A 21,527-nucleotide genomic window follows, 5' to 3' on the forward strand; every position below is an offset into this window, starting at 1 on the left:
CCTGCCTTGAGCCCTAGTGAAAATGAGCAGACAGGTGCCCACTGCTTAGCACTACCCAGCAGGGACTCAGTAAAGGGCAAGGCTACCACTATCATTTGACCTTCAACCAGTCTCTAACTTCCCACGCCACTCTGGGTCCCCAGCCTCCTTAACTGGTAAATGTGGTACGGAAGGGGCATATGTTGTGTTTCCCAGATTTCAGGTGTTCTCATACCACCTACTCAGCTCCCACCCTGGCTGCCTACCCTCTAGACCTTTATTTACTTAATACTTCTTTAGACCATCTTTAAATCAACTTAGTTTGTTAAACTCTGTCTTAAGAAATAATTTTTATAATATCATGGTCTCAAACGCTAGAAATATTTTTTTCTAGTGTACACTAAATTGCTTTTAAAACAGGTAACATGGACAGCCTGGGTGGCTCAGCGGTTTAGCGCCACCTTCAGCCCAGGGCATGATCCTGGAGACCTGGGATCAAGTCCCAGGTCAGGCTCCCTGCATGGAACCTGCTTCTCCCTCTGCCTGTGTCTCTGCCTGTGTCTCTGCCTCTCTCTCTCTCTCTCTCTCTCTCTCTCTCTCTCTCTCTCTGTCTTTCATGAATAAATAAATAAAATCTTTAAAAACATAAAATAAAAAAATAAAACAGGTAACACCTAAATAAACCTAAGCATTCATATTTACCACCTAAGATCCTCTCTCATGCTACATTTTGGAAAACACAGAAGACTCAATGAGTTCTAAGGGCCCTCAGACCCTCAAGATGGCTCCAGCCCAAAGGGCTCCTTTAGGGACAGGTCATCCCTGACCTGACAGCCAGTCCCAGAGATCGTCCAGAACAACCTCTGTTTCAAAGACAAAGCTGCAGGATGCCAGAACTGGGAAGGGGCTGGCAGCTGGTAGGTACAGGCTTTGAATGGGCCTCAGCAGGGCTACCAACCTTGGGGATGGCCTCGCTCACAGCATAGCTGGCCTTGTCGCTGACCCACACTTTCTCCCTTGGGGAGAGATTGGCACACAGAGCCTTGAGCTCGCTCAGGATGGACTTGTAGGGAAGCACCTGGATTCTGTATTCGGCTTCCAGGCCCAAGTCAAAAAGCAGGTGCTCCTTCACACTGGGGTCATCTATGCGGTCACCATCAATGAAGAGCCTGCAGAGAAGCGAGAAGTGAGGTGGCAGAGAAAAGAGGGCATGTGAGCGAGAGGGAGGAACATGGCCCACAAATACAACAGGCTCCGTCTTTTAGCAATCAAAACCAAGCAGCTTCTCCTTCTCCGTGTTCCTTTCCCACATCCTGTTCACCAAGTTGTCTCTATCCCTGTGTATGTTATATCCATCCACCTCGTTCCTCCAGCCAGGACCTGGGCACTGTCCCCGATGTCCTTCCTTCCCTCGACTAAGATCTCTGGACCTATAGTCTAAATCCCATCCAGTCTGTCCAGCTTTGACTCCAGCCCTGCCCAGTCACAGGCCAGGTTCACACTGCCACCATCTCCCTGCTGGATTTGTGTCACAGCCTCCTAGCTGGTCTCCCTGGATCCAGTCTTGCCCCTAGCCATCCCATGTTCACAGCCATAGTATTCTCTATGATTTGCAAAATCATGTGGTTTCTTGTGAAAAATCCATTCAACAGCTCCCCAGTGTCCTCAGAACAAAGGTCGGAGCTCCTGGACTTGGCTTACAGGCCTTCCTTTCCATGGCCCCTGCTCACCTTCCGGCCTCACACTCCCATGTTCCAACCACACTAAGCCACTCCAGGTCCTTCACAGCCATCGTGCTCTCCCCTGCCCAGAGCCACTGACAATGCTGTTCTCCTTTGCTTAGATCACCATTCCTCGTGGCCCCCATTCACCTAACCAGCTCACATGTGCCTTTGATCTCTGCTTCAGTATTACTTGTCAGTCTCCTGTGACCCCCAAGTTTAGGCCAGGCCCAATATCCATCCTACTGACAAGTCAGTGCGCACTTACATGCCTGAACCCCCTGAAGAGACACTCATCTCCCCAACTCTAGCCCCAGACCCTATCTGTCTGATGCAACCTAGCAGCCAACAGAGATTCTAGAAACTCATAAATGTTATGTGAATAAAGAGAGCCATCCAGATAGAAGCACAACCACAAGAAGGTCACAAGCAATTCCTTGGCAGATAAATAGACAATTCAACAAGGCATAACCATCTTCCTAGGTCATTTCCGACCTTTGAATGCCAGAGTTTATCTGAATTGTGTACCCAGGATTGCAGCACTGAGCCTATCCATCCCTTTGCACTGGCTGCTACAAAACCTAGAATCCAGTGTATGGCCTGACCAAGACTTTGCAGCAGGAATCTTGTGAACTAACCTCATTCCAGTTTTGTTCTGATGTCCCTGCCTATTTTTTTTTTCATCTCCTAGTACTAGAGATACTTTCATGGATTTCAAATCATCTGGAAGATTAAGAAAGAGGCGAGATGTAAAAAACACCTACTGTGTAGGAAGATCAGAAGGGAAAGGGAGAGAGAGGCAGGAAAGGGGAAAAGCAGAAGAAAAGCAACGCATCAGCAGGACCTCAGGCAGCGATGGGGTTGACCAGGAAGGGAGACAGAGCATCTGAGGAGCTGTGTGGAAGGAAGGACTTTCCCGTGTGGGGCAAACACTCACATGATCGTCTCCAATCCTATGATTGCATAGGAGAAAAACACGGGATTGTGCTCCACGTCTGATCCTCGGAGATTGAACAGCCCTTAAAAAAAAAAAAAGATTTGAGATTTTAACAGGAATTTTTAAGTACTTTGGCATCCATGGAAGGCTTCTACAGAAGGATTCAGTGACACTCATCTCTCAGAAAAGCAGGAAACCTTGTTTCCTGGTTTTACCTCTGAGCTGCAGTTGCTCATGTCCACCAAATGATGGCACCAGATCTGTTCCTTATGCTGCCACAGCACTGCCCCGGGAACGGAATGCAATGGAAGTTAGTCAAAAAATAGGCAAATTACCCTCCAAACAAAAGAGTTGAAATGGTCTGCCTGGTGGTGACCGGCCAAGCCTGGCCTTGCCACAGGGAAAACCTTTGGCACTCCCAAGTAAAGGGAAAAGGGCCAAGCACTCTCTCCCTTCTGAAGACATAGGGTAGAAAAACTGAGACCCACCCACGATGAGGGAGCTCAAAGAAGGCCCTCTGGCTAAGAGTCGAGGAGCTCCACGGAGGCGGAACTTCCCAGCACAGGAACAAAAGCAGTGAGTCAGCAGGGCTTAGGCCCATGAATGAAACCCAAATCCAAGCCCACCCAAGGGTAAACTGTGGTACCAAACCAGAGTGGAGGACCTGCCTAGAGCCAGTGTCAATGGGCATTTGGGGAAGTCATTGTATGTTTAAGAAGTACAGGGGCCAGCAGAGACCATAGCTATGCTCCCATAGCTTCCAGCTGCCTAATTCTTGCTCTCCCGAAGAACAGAATGTTAAAAAGACCCTCGTGAGAGAAAAGAACTGCCTCTATTTTAAAATAATGGCCTCTCACAGTACAGCAATGAAGCAATATTTTTTACCTATCAGACTAGCACTTTTTAAAAAATGACAGTATCTGGGACTGGCAAGGGTGTGCCAGGACAGGCATATTCATATCCACCATAAACATTTCTGGCAGGTAACTGGCAAGATGGGTCCAAAGCCCTACCATGTACATACCCTCTAACCCGTTATGCCACCCCTAAAAGCCAATCACAAATATAAGAAAATAATCAGAAATATACAGAGATTCTGATGTACTAAGATTTTGATGGTAGCATCATAATAAAGTCAAGGGAAAATCAAAAATAACCCAAAGGCCATCCTTAGGGGAATGGTTAAGTAAGTAAGTTATGGATAACCATATGATGGGATATTTACATTTACTTAAATTATGATTATATATGCTTAGAGTATACAGAGACATTAGAAAAATCAAGCTATAAGACATATACGCACAAAATATTAATAGTGATTATCTCTAGGTAACAAAATTATAGCGGATATTTTTCTCTTCTTTTTATTTCCTCTACATTTTCCACAATAAGAATGTGTTTGGGGCAGCCTGGGTGGTTCAGCGGTTTAGCGTAACCTTCAGCCCAGGGTATGATCCTGGAGTCCTGGGATCAAGTCTCGCATCAGGCTCCCTATGTGGAGCCTGCTTCTCCTTCTGTCTGTGTCTCTGCCTCTCTCTCTCTCTCTATCTGTCTCTCATGAATAAATAAATAAAATCTTTAAAAAAAAAAAGAATGTGTTTTTTTTTAAGATTTTATTTATTTATTCATGAGAGACACAGAGAGAGAGAGGCAGAGACATAGGTAGAGGGAGAAGCAGGCTCCCTGCAGGGAGCCCGATGTGGAACTCGATCCCAGAACTCCAGGGTCATGCCCTGGTCCCAAGGCAGGTGCTCAACCGCTGAGCCACCCAGGTGTCCCAAGAATGTATTTTCTTAAAATCAAAGGGAGAAATTAACTTTACATTTGTTATTCTCGCCAATATCTAGGTAGTTAATTAAAGATATCAATCACTGATATATGACATACATGTCAAACATCACTGATATTTGACAAAGTTTAGGGGTTGGGAGTTGGAAAAACAGGACAGTGTGTAGTAGGGTCTCTTTCTCTAGTGAGAAGATAAACAGATAAAGTAGTGCCTCTTCTCAGTTACCTTGGGTTAAATCCAATCAGAAAACAGAAGACAGGACAAAAAGAGTCAACCAAATGTCTTCAGGTTCTAGAGGATGACAAGGTACTAAACAACTGCATAAGGGTTATTTAATGTCTAAAGATTCAGAAACTGCTATTGTTATCAAAAAGGTTGATGAAGGGATGCCTGGGTGGCTCAGTGGTTGAGCATCTGCCTTTGGCTCAGGTCGTCATGCCAGGGTCCTGGGATTGAGACCCACATCAGGCTCCAGCCTGCTTCTCCCTCTGCCTACGTCTCTGCCCCTCTCTCTCTGTCTCTCGTGAATAAATAAAATCTTAAAAATAAAAAAAAAGTTGGTAAAGAATCTTCAGTTCCTGAGTTTTCTGATATAGAAATATTTCTAGAACATCCCCACTGTGAAGACCTGAGGGAAATACAGGAAAAGTGTAGAGAAAAAAAATAATCTCCTATGGTGCCATTTCTACAGCTGGAGAGACATATGAATGTTGACAGACACAAAATGTTGGGAAGAAATGTCCTTCCTTGGTGGTGTCATAGTCCTGAAGAGACTCGCCAGAGGTGGACATCACAGATTTCGCATCAGCCCCAGGCTATAATACCACTCTGAGCCAAGCTATGTCCCTCTCTCCCATTCTCTGTCATTCTTTCTCCATCCTACTTGGTGTATTGGGTACTCATTTGGTGACGTGGTCTTTTGTCTATTCCCTGGCCACTCAGAAAGCAGACTGGCGTGAACACCCAGATTCCAAGAGAACCAAGGGAGAGACCAGGTAATGTGCCCACACAGCAGAGCCAGAGCACTTACACGCAATCTCATCCAGGGCAGTGACCACAAACCACACGACATTCCTCTCAGCCATTTTCAACCGAAGGTCTGCAACCTTGTCCTTCCAGGAGATGCCTGCAAGAAACAAATGTGCTTGTGACTCTGGCCCTGCACGGGAGCCAAGTGAAAGAACCCATCCCAAACATTCTTACCCAGGCCATCTTATACAAAGCATGCTGCCTGAGGAAACAGGAGGCCTGGACTCAAGCTTCTTGTCCAAGCCTGTTGACTTTCGAGAGCCCTGACAGCCTCACTCACAAAATTAATGCATTTGTTCATCCAACAAATGTCTCTGAAGTATCTAGACTTTGTGGGCAGATATCTGCCAGACATTGTGCTCATCACTGCAGTCACAGCTCTAAGCGATACCTAGCCCCTGCCCTCATGGGGCTTACAATTTAGAAGGGAAGACAATCAATACAGCAGTAGTTATCTTGTGTCAAGACTGAATAGTGGCAGAAGCACAGGGAGCTATGAGAAGATACTGCCCAGCAGAGAAAACTCATCCAGGCTTAGAGGCCCAGGGGAATAATCACCCACCACTTGACATTCTTGGAGCTGAGAGACTCGCCTCATGGTGCTAAGACCTAGGAACTCCCTGCAATCTGACTCTGTGACTATTAAGTTCCAAATCACCCTTGTCCCATCATAGCCAGGGGCTGGCTCCCTGCAGCTCTCCAGATGAAACTGCAGCCCTAGAGAGGCACACCCCTTCACCACCACTATCACCACCATCACCCGCCATGAAACAGCACTGACAGCTCAGGTTACAAGCCTGCCCCTGGGAACTGGGGAACCATCTGGTTCACCCAACCCCTGGCACAGTGTCCTGCACGTAGGAGTCACTCACGTTTGCTGACCAAAAGTCTTACCCCCAACATCTGTTCTCCCCTCTTGTACAAGTAATAGGTCGGAGCCTCTGAGTCAGTTAAAAAAAAAAAATTCAAAACATGCTCGTGGAAAATGTTTAGCTGACCCCGGGCCACTCACTGGACCGATCCCCCTCCGTCTGTGATCCCCTCCGGTGAGGGCGTCACAGGGAAAGCAAGCTGGGGGCTGCCCCCGCAACCAACACAGCTTTGAAGATCAGCTCGGGAATGCTGTTTAAAACTTGGCAAGAGCCCGGGCTGTAATGCTTTCTTCCCAGGACCCCTCTGGGCAATCTGCCTACATTCCAGACATCCCCCATCCACCTCTCCTCTTCTGTTTCTACCGCACAGCTCTCTCCCCTGCAGCCCCACCTCCCTGGCCTCTCTCTGTATCCCTCACTGTTCTATAAATCCACACTTTCAGCTCCCACCAACAGTTCACAACTTGCTCTTCATCAACCACTAATATACAGGCCAAAGAAACCCACCCACAACCCAAAGCCTCTAAAGCAGAAGGTTCTAGATACAGGATGGGGGGCCTAGGAAGGTAAACCTCCAAATGCGGGTGGAAGAAAAGGAAATGGAACCTAGAAAGCCCCCAGCCCTGTTTCCACTATCAGACATGTTAGAGGCAGTTAGCAACAGAGTGGTAAAAAAGCCATCTTAGCAGCGGCCAAAGGTCTGCCCAGAAGAGCGTGGCAAGCATAAATTATGCAAATAAGTGGCAAGTAGGTGGCCACTGTGGAAACAAATAAAGCTCCTGCTTTCATCAAATGCCGCACTGTGCCAGGGTGAGGCAAAACCGCCCACCAGCTCAAGCTGGATTCTGATTCAGAGGACTGGGATGGGGATAATGGTGACGGGCAGGGAACAAGGGCTGGGGGCCCTGTTAGGCGCAGCAGGGTTCTGACCTGTGTAATCCAGGCCCAGTGCGAGGAGGGGCTTGCACGGGCGCTCAGGACGGTCTGTCCAGATTTTGTCCACAAGGTTCTCCTTGACAGGAATGAGGTGGTGGCCTGCACTTCTCAGAACCTTGGCCATCTTCTTCCAGTAATCTGGGGAGAAATACACGTAGCCCAACCATACATGAACCAAATGCCATTTCAGCTGAGGCAGGCAGCAGTGCCTTCTGAAAGGCGGTCCTCCCATGGCCTAGCACTGGGTATGCAGGATGAGTGTAAAAAGGTTATTTTCACCACCAACAGCCTTCCCCTGCCTCTCTGCCAAAACTCTTCTCTTCACCTTGACCTTTATCATGACATCAAGTCATGCTGAGCCCCTAAATGATCCAAGTCCACAAGCAAACAAAGGGAATGGAGAGGCATCTAGAATCCACTTCTTCCCCCACACTGGAAGGACCCCAGCTCACTCACCTGTAGGAATGATCAGTGGGTCCACACCAACCCTGGATCCTTCAGGAAGTACACTCACCAGCCAGTCTTCCTGAGTTGGTGTGTCCTTCAGACCTACCAAGGGAAGAACATGTAAGAAACAATTCCCAATGGACCCAAGCTCATAGTCCTACCCAAAGGATGCACTTCACCAACATCATGATCCTAGGGTCTTTATGAAGCACCTTCTATATGGTAGGTTGGCAGCACTTAGAGAACCCAAACTTTGCTTAATCCTGGAAGATTGCAAGAAGGATAAGATGATGTATTTAAAAAGTATATGATGGCACCAGGGGTGCCTGGGTGGTACAGCTGGTTAAGCGTCCGACTCCTAGTTTCAGCTCAGGTCATGATCTCAGGTTTGTGGAATCAAGCCGATGTCAGGCTCTGTGCTCAGCACAGAGTCCGCTTAATAGTCCTTCTCCCTCTCCCTCTGCCCCTCACACTCACGCTCTCCCTCTCTTTCTGAAATAAATCTTAAAAAAAAAAAAAAAAAAAAAAAAAAAGCATAGGAGTAAGAAGACCAAAAAAAAAAAAGGAAAAGGCAAGATTTTCATTCAACTCCTAGTAAAAAACAGCATCCTGGGAATCACTGCAACACTGGCACATATGTCATTGCAAAGAACATCTTCTCAGCCTTTGGTCACTTTATCACTACTGGTCACTTGATGAACACTTGGGTCGTGACTGGTGAAGGCTGGGAACTGGAAACCCTCCCTCACATCTCACACCAGGAAACACAGGACATGGTGCTCTCCCCTCACTGTAAGGTAGGGCGGCAGATAGGAGGCTCCCACCCCTGAACCAGGCCTGACTGGGGTCTGAACACAAGTCTCAGCAGCAAAGAAATCTTTCCAAAGATTACAAGAGGGCCACACAGGTCTCATCACCATCATCTTTACGATGGCTCCTTGGCTTCCCAATTCCTAAGAGCAAACAGCCCTTCCCATTTCCAAGAGACGAGTCATGGGACACCAAATAAACCTCAAGAAAGGAAGTGAAGTTATTTTTGATATTCCAGTTTTTCTTCAATCTAAGCCAATACCTTCTACATTTGGATGTATGCTTCTTAACTGATTAGATTTTTACTAAAAAGTTAACATCTTGGTGAAATAGATCTATATTTAGAGTGAAAGTTCGTATATTCTAAAAACAGTACTTATCTTCACTGTTTTCCCTACTGACTGCTGATAACCACATAACCACAGAGGGGAAGTTCAAAGGTTTATAAAGAAATGAGCTCATGAACCTCAATTCCAAAAAACTGCCTAAAAGCTGGCACTGAGCTGTTATTTTGCTATTTGATTCTTGGCTATTTTTTTCCAAACCGCTAAAAAGCCACTTACTAACGAAGTTTTCTTTTAATGCCCTTAGTATGACTTTTATAGGATGAAGTCATGCTATTTCCTAGCAGACAGATATCTGGCAAAAACTCAGGGATGAATCACTCCCCAACCAAACCCACCAGAATTGCCCTACACAGGAGAGACGCCTGAGGAAAGGGGGGCTTGGGGAAAACACAGCCAACTACAGGGGGACTTAGAAGGAAGGAGGACTCGTCCGCCAGGCCACTACATACCTACGAGATGGAACAGGCAGACCTGACAGCTAGAGATGTGGGCCCCAAAGAGAGATACCCATACCCCAGGGACACACTGAACAATCCCCTGGGGTGTTAGCAGGAAGTGTTAAGATGTCTATTTGTATTTATTTTTGTCTAAAAAATAAAGAAATTAATCTTTGCTCACATTTGAAATGCAGATATTTATATATAAACATATAAACAAGTATAATATATGTTGAAGGTACATGAGCCAGAGGCATGCAATAAACAAGTTTAAAGGCCACTAGCCTATCCATTTGTACCAGCCCCAGAGCCCCCAGATGTCTGCCTCTGTGTGTGCATGTGCACGTAGACATGAGAGAAAGAGTGTTTTCTTATGCCATGAACTGGAATGTGTCCCCCCAAAATCCTATGTTGAAATCCTAAGGGTGGAGTTCTAATCCGATAGGATTCTAAAAAGAAGAAGAGAGGTTCTCCCTGCCAGGTAAGAACTCAAGAGAGAAGGTGGCCATCTGTAAATCAGGAGGGCTGTCACTAGAACCTGAGCATGCTGGCACCCTGATCTCAGACTTCCAGCCTTCAGAACTGAGAAAATACATTTCTGTTGTTTAACTCACCTAGTCTATGGTATTTTGTTATGGCAGCCCAAGCAGACTAACACACCCTGAATTCTCAAAAGGGACCATGACCTCACAAAAGGGTTAAGATCCAGAGACCTTGAAGAACTCTAGGGTCCCTTCCCAAAGCTGGCCAAGTAAAGTTGGGCTGGCCACACCTCTACACACCCATCTTCATGAGTGTCCAGTTGCTGTCCATCTGCTTGGCAGCCTGGAGAAAGTAGCGTCCATCAGTCCACATGGCCGCATGCTCTTCTGTAATGATGGCCGTGCCTGGAGTAGGGGGCAAAAGAAAGAGAAAAATTTCTGACGACCACATAGAAGCTGCACACAGTGGCAGCAGGCTGAGAAGCACAGTGAGAAGTACCAGCTCCTGTGCGGTCAGCCTACCACCACCACTCACGCCCAGTGGGGCAGATGGGCCTCTGACTCCAGGAAAAACTCTAGGCAAGAGAAGACAATGCCACTGAGAACCAGCTGTGGGTCAAGCTTTGAAGGAGACCGCCCTCAGGCAGCCCAGGTTGATGGGTCCCTGGAGCTCCCCATCTACACAGCACGAGTCAAGGCCAACAGAACAGAGGACTATGTACCTATGGTCAAAAAGACCTCATGATCAACAAGACAGAGGGGAAACGGACTCCAGCACAGTGATCATAGTGCTCTGCTCCACTTATGGTGGAGAACTGCTTCACCTTTCCTGAGAGAAATCAACTGGACTATCAGTATTCACAGCGACTCCTGGATGCCTCCCATCCCTACCTGCCCTCAGTCCCTACCGCCTGACAGAACTCAGGGCTTCTGGCAGACGTACCAGCCAAAGGCAACCCTGAGGTGCCAACCAACACAAGCACTTAGACCAAAGGAAGCAGTTCTTTGCCAAGTCTAGCTAGTGTAACACAGGAGAGTCTGAAGGGGGGATATCACCCTAAAACTCGAGGGCACAGCAGTTTTGGAAAAGTTAGGGCAGGGCACCAATGTAGCTCAATATTACCCTTTGTTTTTAAACTGAAAGTGAAATTACTGAATCTGGAAGTCAAGCACTTAGAGAATGACATAGGACCAGCAAGCTTAGGGTGGGTTCGGGACGCTGTCAGTGTCCCATTTCTTATTCAGGGTGCTAGTTACACAAGTATTTTCGGTTTATTTGATACAACTGTCTGTCTGTATGCTATATTCAATAAAAAGTCCAAAGCATTTTTAAAGAAAAATTTTTTAAAACTTTAATAGCAAAAAAGAAAAAGAAAACTTTAATAGCAAAAGCATCGAGAAAAGGGCCACTAAAAGGTAAACTCAGAGAGTTGGGGGATGCTGGGAGTTCACACCTTTCTGCAGAGGCTCAAGGGGGAGTATCTGGTTTGCATTTTCTTTTTGGTTCTATCACAGGCTGAAAGTTGGCCTGGTTATTTCGGGGAAGCAAACAAAATACAGAAAGAACAGAGAGAGAATTTAGCAACTCACCCGCAGAGCCATCAAATCCAGAGACGAAGGCCCGCCGACAGTCACATGGAGCAATGTACTCACTCTGGAAAACAGAAAGGATGCTGAAGTGGACCTAGACCGGCCACATGCTGACTGTTCTCCATGTGCCCGGCTGTGTGCAAGGGGACACAGCGGACACGGCTGGCAAAGCCTTGGCACCTTCAAGGAACAGTCTAGCTAAAAAGTCAAGCTGAACATGAAGAAAACTCTGCTCATGCTGCAGAAGACCCTAATTAAATATGGGCTAAAAGAGCTATTCCCACTAGCCTCTATTTCTTTTTCTGGAGAACAAAGCAAATTAAGACAAAACATAATAAACTGCTCTTTTCTGAGATCTTACTCAAAAAACAAACCAATAGCCTTCTCTCTTCCTTGTCACTGACATTTAGGCATCTGTTATTTTTCTGAAAAGAAAGGCTGAATTTCTGTTTTAGGTGCCAATAGTTCTCTTAGATCTCTTTAGGCATGAGCTTGTTTCCGAACTTCTGGGTGTATTCTCCTCTAATGTGGCGTCACCAATCATTCCCATACAGACCCTGTCATTCCCATACAGACCCTGTCCCTTCCCATTAGAGAATAAATGGAAACACTTCCTCTGATCCAGGAGGCTTCAGCAAAAGAAAATGTCATGTCCCAAAGCATGCTTTTCCCATCCCCTTGCCTCTAAAAGGAAGGGGTTAGAGACTGAACAACACAGAAAGTTCACATTTCTGTGCAGATGGTACCTGGTCATGGTGGGACACTTCTGGCAACACACTTAAACACAGTAAAGTAACTTCCCCAAAGGTAGCAGGGGCTTTGAACTCAGGCTCTGAAGCACTCTGCTGTGCTGCACCCATGTGACATGTTATCTCTCGTCTTCGCAACAACTCTCTGGGATAAGACTACTGGCAAGTGAGAAAATTGAAGGGTGAAGACGGAATCTTTAAGCAACTTGCCCACTCACAGGTCAGTAGCTGGGCCAGGATCTGGTGTGCTGGAAACCAGAGCTGCTATTCCTTCTACTGTTGGCAGGGGTCTTCTAAGCTAAAGGACCGAGCAGGGTTAAGAATGCTCATGATATGGGGCAGCCCAGGTGGCTCAGCAGTTTGGTGCAGCCTACAGCCCAGGGCCTGATCCTAGAGACCTGGGATCGAGTCCCATGTCAGGCTCCCTGCATGGAGCCTTCTTCTCCTTCTGCCTGTGTCTCTGCCTCTCTCTCTCTCTGTGTCTCAAATAAATAAATAAAATCTTAAAAAAAAAAGAAAAAAGAAAAGAATGCTGATGATAGGGCAGCCCAGTTGGCTCAACACGGTTTAGCGCTGCCTTCAGCCCAGAGTGTGATCCAGGAGTCCCGGGATCAAGTCCCACATCAGGCTCCCTGCATGGAGCCTGCTTCTCCCTCTGCCTGTGTCTCTGCCTCTCTCTCTCTCTCTCTGTGTGTGTGTGTGTGTGTGTGTGTGTGTTTCTCTCTGTGTCTCTCATTAATAAATAAAATCTTAATAAATAAATAAATAAATAAATAAATAAATAAATAAATAAATAAATAAAATAAAATCTTTAAAAAAAAAGAATGCTGATGATAGAGAATGGGGCTGCCAGACCAAGGCATTTTTTAGGTCAACACAAAGTAGGGGTGAAAAAGCATCCATGTCTCGCTCCCACTCATTTCACCGAGGTAGCTGCAGCAACAGCCTCAAACCGGCCAGAGGACCACTCTCCATGGAGATGCCCAAAGGGCCAACAGAGGAAGCCATGACAGAGGGAGCCATGACAGATGACAGAGCTCAAGGTCACACCTGCCCTCCAGCAGACCCAGCTGCGTGGTCTACAACAAGGCTCACTGCGTCTCTCAGGCTCAGTTCCTCATTTCTAAAACAGGTCCCCTCAGACTGCGAAAAGCCACAGCAGGCACATGTTTTATCCCCCAAACACAGAGGAATGCTTGATCTTAGCACTAATACCAGGAAGAATGGCCGCCAGCAGCATCTATGAACTGCAGAATTCTCATTTGGTTATTAACGCAGTAATCACTGGGTGCAAGACTAAAGAAAAAGAAGGCAAAAATGGAGGGTAGAGGAGAGCTCCCGCTCTCCCAGGATCGTTGTGAGGAGCAATAAGTTAATGTCTAAAACGACTCACCAGAATGCTGAGAGTGCTGCAAGTGTGCAGTGGAACAGATAGCATTAGTTTCTTCCTGAATGATGAAAAAGCGTCCAAGAGGCTGGGAAAACTAAGGAAACAAAAATAACCTCCATGCTAAAACTCACAGTACACAATGGGGAAGAGGCAAGGGGCCCTCCTGATGGCCAAGGAGTCTGAGTCTCCCCTGCTAGAGGCTCAGCCACCTGCGACACACAGTGAGGCTGCCAGCAAAGGGCTGGCAGAGAAGGGACTGCTCGTCTGGGCACAGGCAGACTCTTCCACTCAAGCACGCAGCTCTCCAGGAATGCCCCACCCCTAGCGGGACAGGCCCTCTCAAAGGAGTTGCCTATCAGCAAAGGCAGGAGGCAGGTTTCTCCAAAGGGAGGTGGAATTAACAGCAGGTGGACATGTTTGGTTTGGGATCAAGAGGAGGTCTGGGCAAGAATGTCTAGACATGACCTAAGTAGTCAACCTGCCAGGAAGCCGTCACTGACCGAAGCTGTCACCTCTATACCAACAAGCTAGGCAAAAGGCAGACAAGCACTGGGCCTGGGCCTCCTACTTTTCCCCCAGCTGTGAGGCTGGCAAAATCCAAGAACATTCTCCCGGGAGATATAATTAACCCAAAACCTTAGCATGCCAGGAAAGAGAAACAAGGAAGTAGAGCTATTGGCTTTTTCTCCAAAAACACCATTTCTCTCCATCTCTTAAGACCAGCACCCAGTTCAGGCCTCCATCATCTCCACCTGGACCAGGGACCCACCAATCCATTCTTCTCACACACTCAAGAGTGAGCTTTCCAAGATGTCTACACACGCCATGTTAGCATCCTGCTTAAAACCTACCAAGAGCTTCCCATCAAACTTAGGGTAAAATCCGAACTCCAGCCCAGTCCCCAAGGCACTGCCTGACCAGGCCCTGCTGTCCTCTCAGGACTCTCCTCCACTCTCTCCACCACTTGAAACATTCAAGCCACACCACCGGTTTTCTGCTCTTTCCCAAACTCGTTCTGGCTTCAGGGCCTTTGCATAAGCTCTTTCTTGTGCCTATCAAAGTCCCTCTCTGATCGTGGCATGGCTAGCTCCTTCTCGTCACTACATTTCAGATCAGACATCACCTCACAGAGGGGCTTGCCTGAACCACCCAAAGTGGCCACCTGGCCTTTACCTCTCTGTATAGCACATTTTTTTATGCTCTTCTTCTTTCTTACATTATTATTATTAGCCTGCCCCAAAATATAAGTTCCATGAGATCAGAGTATTTGTCAATTTTGACTGCCCCTGTCCCTATCACAGCATAGGTAGTATATATTCATCCTCAATCAATATCTGCTGAATAGGGCAGCCCTGGTGGCGCAGCAGTTTAGCGCCGCCTGCAGCCCAGGGTGTGATCCAGGAGACCCGGGATCGAGTCCCACGTCAGGCTCCCTGCATGGAGCCTGTTTCTCCCTCTGCCTGTGTCTCTGTGCCTCTCTCTCTCTCTCTCTGAATAAATAAATAAATAAATATTTTTTAAAAATATCTGCAGAATAAATGAACAAAGCAGAAGGAAAGATGAGCCTTTTTCTCTGTACCTAGCTAAAATCTTAGCCATCTCTTTGAAGACAGAGGAAGGGCTACAACCTAAGGAATGCAGGTGGCCTCTAGAAACAGGAAAAGGCAAGGAAACAGATTCTCCCCTGGAATCTCCAGAAAAAACATAGCCCTACTGACCTACTGTAGACTCCAGAGCTCCAGAACTGTAAGATAACAGATTTCTGTTATTGTAAACCACTAAGTTTGTGATAATGTTATAGCAGCGGGAGGAAACGAATGTACTATTCAGACCAGAAGGGATTGTAACTGTGGTTTCAAACTCAAGTGTCTTAGGGTACAGGCAAGTAAACTAGACAAGGAGGATTAAGAAGTGACTTTTCCAGAGAGCAGCTCTTCTCACCTCTGATGCCTGTCATGCTGGAGTACAGGCCACATGTTGCCACCCCTCAGTATTTCAGAAGCTAAATATATGTGTGTTGATGAAAGGTCACCTATCTTTCAAGTGTTGGCATCTAATTCAAACAAGTAAATAATACTCAGCCAAATAAAACACAACTATAAATAAGGGAAAAAAGCCTTAACCACCTCTCAAAATCCAGTTCAAATACATCCTCTTCCACAAAGCTTTCTAGCCCACTCCACTCAGAGAACTCCCACACGTCAGAAATTTGCAGGACAATCCACACTGGCATTTATCCATGCCCTGCCTTGGGTGATGATAACAAAATCCCTACTATTGCCAACAATTATATTCCCCTCTAGGACTTCTTTTCCCGGGTACCCAGGCATCTAGGTGGGGTCACATGCCTAGTTTTCACCAATGAAATGTAGGGTTGGGGTAATGTCTGGGTCAGGGCAGTAAAAAGGGGGTGTGACCTCTTCATACTCCTCCGCCTTCCACTCACTGGAGTAGTGGTGTTAGAGGATGGAAAGAGCCTGGATCTCTGAATGACTCTCTTCCTAGTAGAAGAAAGTCACCCACCAACCAAGAACACCCACTCCAGACAGCTATACAAACAAGAGATAAGGCTCTACAATACCAGGCCACTGAAACTCTGAGATGTGTTACCACAGCTAGCATTACTCTAATTAATACAGTAGATAAAATCACTCTGTGATAAAAATCACTACTCCAAAATAATTAAAAATAAAAAAATCACTACTCCACCCTAGGAGAGAGCCTGTTTAAGAGATACAAAACAGGAAGCTGACTCCAGGAAGAATGGAAGTAGGACAGAGGTTAGGAAAATCTGATTCAAGTCTTCCAGAAGGAGGAACCATAAAAATAGCCAAAAACTCAAACTGGCAGTCACCTCTGACAGAACATGACCCTTTGATTAAACACACCCAAGAGCAGAACAATGAAGCCTTACATATTGGGGGGATAAAGAATTTGAATTTCTAAAGGGTAGTGCTGGCACAGTTCTGGCCCCACTCAATGATTCTCCAGGTTAAGGGCCAGAGGCACCCACAAATCCCAATGTTTGACTTAGATGGTACATGAAAGCATTCAGATTACCAGAAAGAATGGACAACTTCTCATTGTAAAAGTCCCCCTGGGCCCAAACTCATGATTACCACATCACTTGTCCTGGGTTTACAAAGAACGAACTCTTAGAGTTGCAGAGGACAGTGAGACGCAGACTCCTGGAGTGCCCAGTCCTTGCGTAATTATGCATTTGGGGTGCATTCTCTCTCTAGCATGGAATAGTGTGTGGGTGTGCATATTTATGTTTTGGAAAGTACACAAAAGACAGAATTCAAGATTCCCCTTCATTCTCCAACACCCTCCCTTCCCCACCCAGAGGAGAAATTCCATCAAACCTGAATCTAGCCTGAAATGAAACAATTAGGAACAGAGAACAGCAGCTTCTCTATTCCTGAGAAGGCTGCTGCGGCAGGTCACACACAAAGCCAACCCTTGCTCCTTGTCTTCACAGTCCTGGCAAGGCCCCAGAGTCCCACTTAGCAGTCACCCCAACTATGCCCCACCTCTCCACAGGAACTGAAACAAGGAACTCTGCATTTCTCATTTGTTTCTCCGGTGGCATCACAAACTCTCCCAGGTTCCAACCTTCCCAAACCCCTCTGCCATCTGCCTATAAGGTCCACATTCAATCTGTGCTCTACTACTTCTCCCTCCAAATCCTTTCCGTCCTCTCTGCTCCTAAAGGCCACCACCAAGTCCAAGGCCTCTGTACCCCGACTCCGGGATCCTGCAATGGTCTCCCAATGGCTTCTTAGTTCCCAGAATGTCCCTTCTCCAATCCACACTCAACACTGCTCCTTTGATTATGTCACTGCCTTGTTCAAAAGCCCTCAACAGGATTTTGAACTCTCAGCTTCCTCATCCAGGGAGATGAGGCTCAACAGGCTTTTGACTCTCAGTCTCCTCATCCAGGGAGAAGCCAACTAATTCTAATATTCTGGGATCATTAGCAGGGGATGAAGAGCTGGGGAGAGCCTGGAATATCACCTGTGGTTCAGCCACTCTCATTGTCATTCCCCCAGTTTAACAAGGAACTGCTTTGGACGGATTAGGCCCAAATCAAGATATTGGACCAAAAATAGCTTTAAAATGACAAAAAAAGAAAGAAAAAGAAAAGAAAAGAAAAGAAAAGAAAAGAAAAGAAAAGAAAAGAAAAGAAAAGAAAAGAAAAGAAAAAAGGAAAAGAAAGGAAAAGAAAAAAGAAGGCTCACAGACAGCACCCAGAACCAAGAATAAAACTTGGCTTACCTTGGCTACAAGGACATCGCCTACTAGTAAACATATACATTGTATCCTAACTCCAGGTAGAAGACAAACTGAAATGCCAACACACTCTTAACCTTAACCACCCTTAACACCCTTAACCCTTAACCTTTCAACATTTAATTCAAATAACATTCATGGTCCAGTCTTTCCTACAACAAGGCCTCCCCTGGAGGTGAAGGCTCACAAACAAGGCAGAGCTGTAAGGAGTCTTTGGCTGGGACTCTACAACAGGCTCTATGACCCTCTCAGAAGAGAGACCCAATTTCAGACAGCAGTGTGCTAGGGGACAGGGATAGTGAAATTTGTGGGCCACCTTCTGGGATAAGGCATCCCCATATAGCTAGCTGGTAAAACATTATTTCTGACTTTGTCTATGAGTTGGTTTCTGGAAGAGACAACATTTGAATCAGCTACTGGCTGATGATTGCCACCCCAATGTGTTCGGCATCCAAGTCATTAAAGGTCTGAACAAAACAAAAGTATGGAGGAAAGTCGAATTTGCTCTCTCATTTAAGCAGAAACATTGTCTTCTTCTGCCCTCAGACATCAGCATTCCTGGTTCTCGGGCCTTTAACTCAGACAGGGACATACACCACTGGTGCCATCTGCAAGCTAGAGAACCAAGAACGCTGGGGGTGTAGTTCCAGTTCAAACTCGAAAGTCTGAGAACCAGGGGACCTAATGTGGGAGCCCATCCCTCAGGATGTCTCTCTATAAATAGTTATCTCTATACATCCTATTTGTTCGGTCTCTATGGAGAAACCAGACCCATACAGGGACTTACAGAAGATCCCACACCAGTTGCCATATAATGTGCTCCCACCTCAGGAACCACCATCCTGCTCAACATTGAGATAAAACAGCTGCAATCCAATCAGTCCAGGGCAACTGCCTGATGCCTGAAAGGCAGAAAATGAAAAACATCACTGGCGCATCAGCACAGAATCCATGTGATACGAAGCCCAAGTCCAAAGGCTAAAGCCTGAACTGACAGGAGGCAGGAAAGACCCATCAGAGGCGGCCCAGGCAGAGGGAAAAAGGATTTCCTCAGGAACAAGGCTAGAGTCTGCCCTTCTTAAATGCTGGGGTGCCTGTTACCTACACCTCCTACCATGACTCTGGCCCAGGCTGAGTTGGCTGAATTACTTATTCATCCAGTCCTTAGGCAAGATGAAACTTTGGTTCCTACGAAGGTAGCGAATCTTGTTCATCTATTCTAAAGAACAGAAGTGAATGGAAGAATTGTTATAAACCCCTGCCCTAAACTTGCACCCAACTCCCCCCCCACCTCCCCACTGCCTACTAAAGCTAACGGTAATGTACTCCTCCACCATTGCTTCCTCACATGCCACCAACTCCCGCTCTAACCAGATCTTCTATTTCTCCTATACTCACATCTCACACACTCTCACCTCCCCCTTCGTCCACTTTTACATGCAGAACCCTAGTCTTTGGTGGCTTCTCCTCTCTACACAAGGATCTCCCTTTCCTCTCACCTGTTTGAGAAGCAAGTAAGACCCATCATAGCATGAAAAGTGCTGTTATGGATCAATGGACCAAGGGATTCCATGGAACACTGAGTCCCTGAGCCTACCCTACCCCCTGAGATGACTGTGGAATTGGAATTCCATGGAATTCCAATTCCAATTAAGTCTAGAAAATGCTGAATAAATACTTCATCCTCTCCTCAGAGTTGCACAGTGCACATTTGCATACTGAAAGCCCTGAAAAGTCCTACAGTTAAAAAACCATTCAAACGGGCCAAGGACTTCAATAGACATTTCTCCAAGAGCTGTACAGATGGCCAACAAGCATATGAAAAGATGCTCAAGGGCAGCCCCGTTGGCTTAGCGGTTTAGCGCTGCCTTCAGCCCAGGGCGTGATCCTGGAGACCCAGGATTAAGTCCCACATCAGGCTCCCTACATGGAGCCTGCTTCTCCCTCTGCCTGTGTCTCTGCCTTTCTCTCTCTCTCTGTGTCTTTAATAAATAAATAAAATCTTTAAAAAAAAAAAAAAGATGCTCAATATCACTAATCATCATGAAAATGGAGGATTAAAACCACAATGTGATATTACCTCATATCTGTTAGGATTCCATTATTGGGGAAAAAAGAAGAAAAAGAAAATAACAGTATTGGCAAGTATGTGGAGAAATTGGAATCTTTGTGCACTGCTGGTGAAAAGGTAAAATGGTACAGCCACCATAGAAAGTAGTATGGAGGTTCCTCAAAAAATTAAAAATAGAATTACTGGGGCAGCCTGGGTGGTTCAGCAGTTTAGCGCTGCCTTCAGCCCAGAGCGTCATCGAGTCCCATGTCAGGCTCCCTGCATGGAGCCTGCTTTTCCCTCTGCCTATGTATCTGTCTCTTTCTGTCTCTCTCTCTGTCTTTCATGAATAAATAAATAAAATCTTTTAAAAAATAGTAAAAAATAAAAAATAAAATAAAATAAAAATAGAATTACTGGAGCACCTGGCTGGCTCAGTCTATAGAGCATGACACTTGACCTTGGGGTCCTTAGTTCGAGCCCCACATTGGGGGTAGAGTTTACTTCTAAAAAAAATAGAATTACTGTATGATCCAACAATTCCACTTCTGGGTATATATCCAAAAGAACTGAAAACAGGATCTCGAAGAGACATTTATATACCCTACAGCATTATTCACAAGAGCCAAGAGCTAGAAGCAACCTAAATGTTCATCAACACATGAACAGATTTTTTTTTTAATGTGGCATATAAAAAAAATGTGGTATATGCACACAATGGATTATCATTTGGCCTTTAAAAAGGAAATCCTGTCATATGCTACACCATAGATGAACCTTAAAGACATTATGCTAAGTGAAATAAGCCAGTCGCAAAAAGATAATATTGTATGATTCCATGTAAGATTCCACTCTTATATGAAGTATATAAAGTAGTCAAACTCTTAGAAATAGAAACTAGACAGGCACCTGGATGGCTCAGTTAGTTAAGCATCCACCTTTGGCTCAGGTCATGATCTCAGGTCCTAGGATTGAGTCCCGCTTCGGGCTCTCTGCTCAGCGGGGAGTCTACTTCTCCATCTCCCTCTGTGTTTGCTCTCTCTCTCTAATAAATAAATAAAAATCTAAAAGGGGAGGCAAGGGTGGGAGTTGTTCAATGAGTACAGAGTTTCAGTTCTGCAAGATGGAAAAGTTTCAGAGATCTGTTACACAACAATGTGCACATAGTTTACACTATTGTACTGTACACTTAAAAATAGCTGCGATGACAGTTAATGTTAAGCTTCCTTACCGTAACAATAAAAAGAAACTGCTCAGCTCATTTACCATTTTCTTGACCACTGAATACACTTTATCCAGAACATCTTATGAGACACAATAGAAATACTATGGAATACTATTGGGGGAATAAGGCTCTAAACATCAAAGTATACTAACTACACGCTGTTGCCTCAAATTATCCAATCCCTTTGGTTATTCATTTCAGCCTTTCATTTGCTCCCTGAGGCCAGGAAATCTTATGTTTCCAGGCAGGGGTCCAATATTCCTGCTATCCCAGATTAACACTGGCCTGATATTGTCACAACCATGCAGTCTGGCACCTTTGGGGAGGGACAGAAAAGAGGCCAGTTCAAGTTGACATTTTGGGGAACTTTGTTCAACTTAAAGTAATACTCTTACACGTTTCCCCTCCATCATGGTAGACCCTCATCAGTCATATCTACACTAC

General features: G+C 45.9%; 1 protein-coding gene across 12 annotated transcripts in view; it reads right to left on the reverse strand.

Moving 5' to 3' along the window:
* XPNPEP1 (X-prolyl aminopeptidase 1) overlaps positions 1 to 21,527 on the reverse strand; it is a 55,685-nt gene that overhangs the window by 15,427 nt on the left and 18,731 nt on the right. For 8 of the 12 annotated variants that reach the window (XM_072739962.1, XM_025993369.2, XM_072739963.1 and 5 more), the window contains 7 exons: positions 11,377 to 11,440; positions 10,087 to 10,191; positions 7,720 to 7,812; positions 7,258 to 7,401; positions 5,457 to 5,552; positions 2,638 to 2,719; positions 938 to 1,148 (listed from right to left, as the gene is read on the reverse strand). In XM_072739962.1, coding sequence (XP_072596063.1) covers positions 938 to 1,148; positions 2,638 to 2,719; positions 5,457 to 5,552; positions 7,258 to 7,401; positions 7,720 to 7,812; positions 10,087 to 10,191; positions 11,377 to 11,440 — 795 coding nt within the window. Of the gene's footprint in view, positions 1 to 937; positions 1,149 to 2,637; positions 2,720 to 5,456; positions 5,553 to 7,257; positions 7,402 to 7,719; positions 7,813 to 10,086; positions 10,192 to 11,376; positions 11,441 to 18,595; positions 18,711 to 21,527 lie in introns of all 12 variants that reach the window. The other 4 variants (XM_072739970.1, XM_072739968.1, XM_072739969.1 and 1 more) reach the window with 1 other exon arrangement.

The sequence above is a fragment of the Vulpes vulpes genome, chromosome 15 (genome assembly GCF_048418805.1).
Source record: "Vulpes vulpes isolate BD-2025 chromosome 15, VulVul3, whole genome shotgun sequence".
NCBI lineage: Eukaryota > Metazoa > Chordata > Mammalia > Carnivora > Canidae > Vulpes > Vulpes vulpes.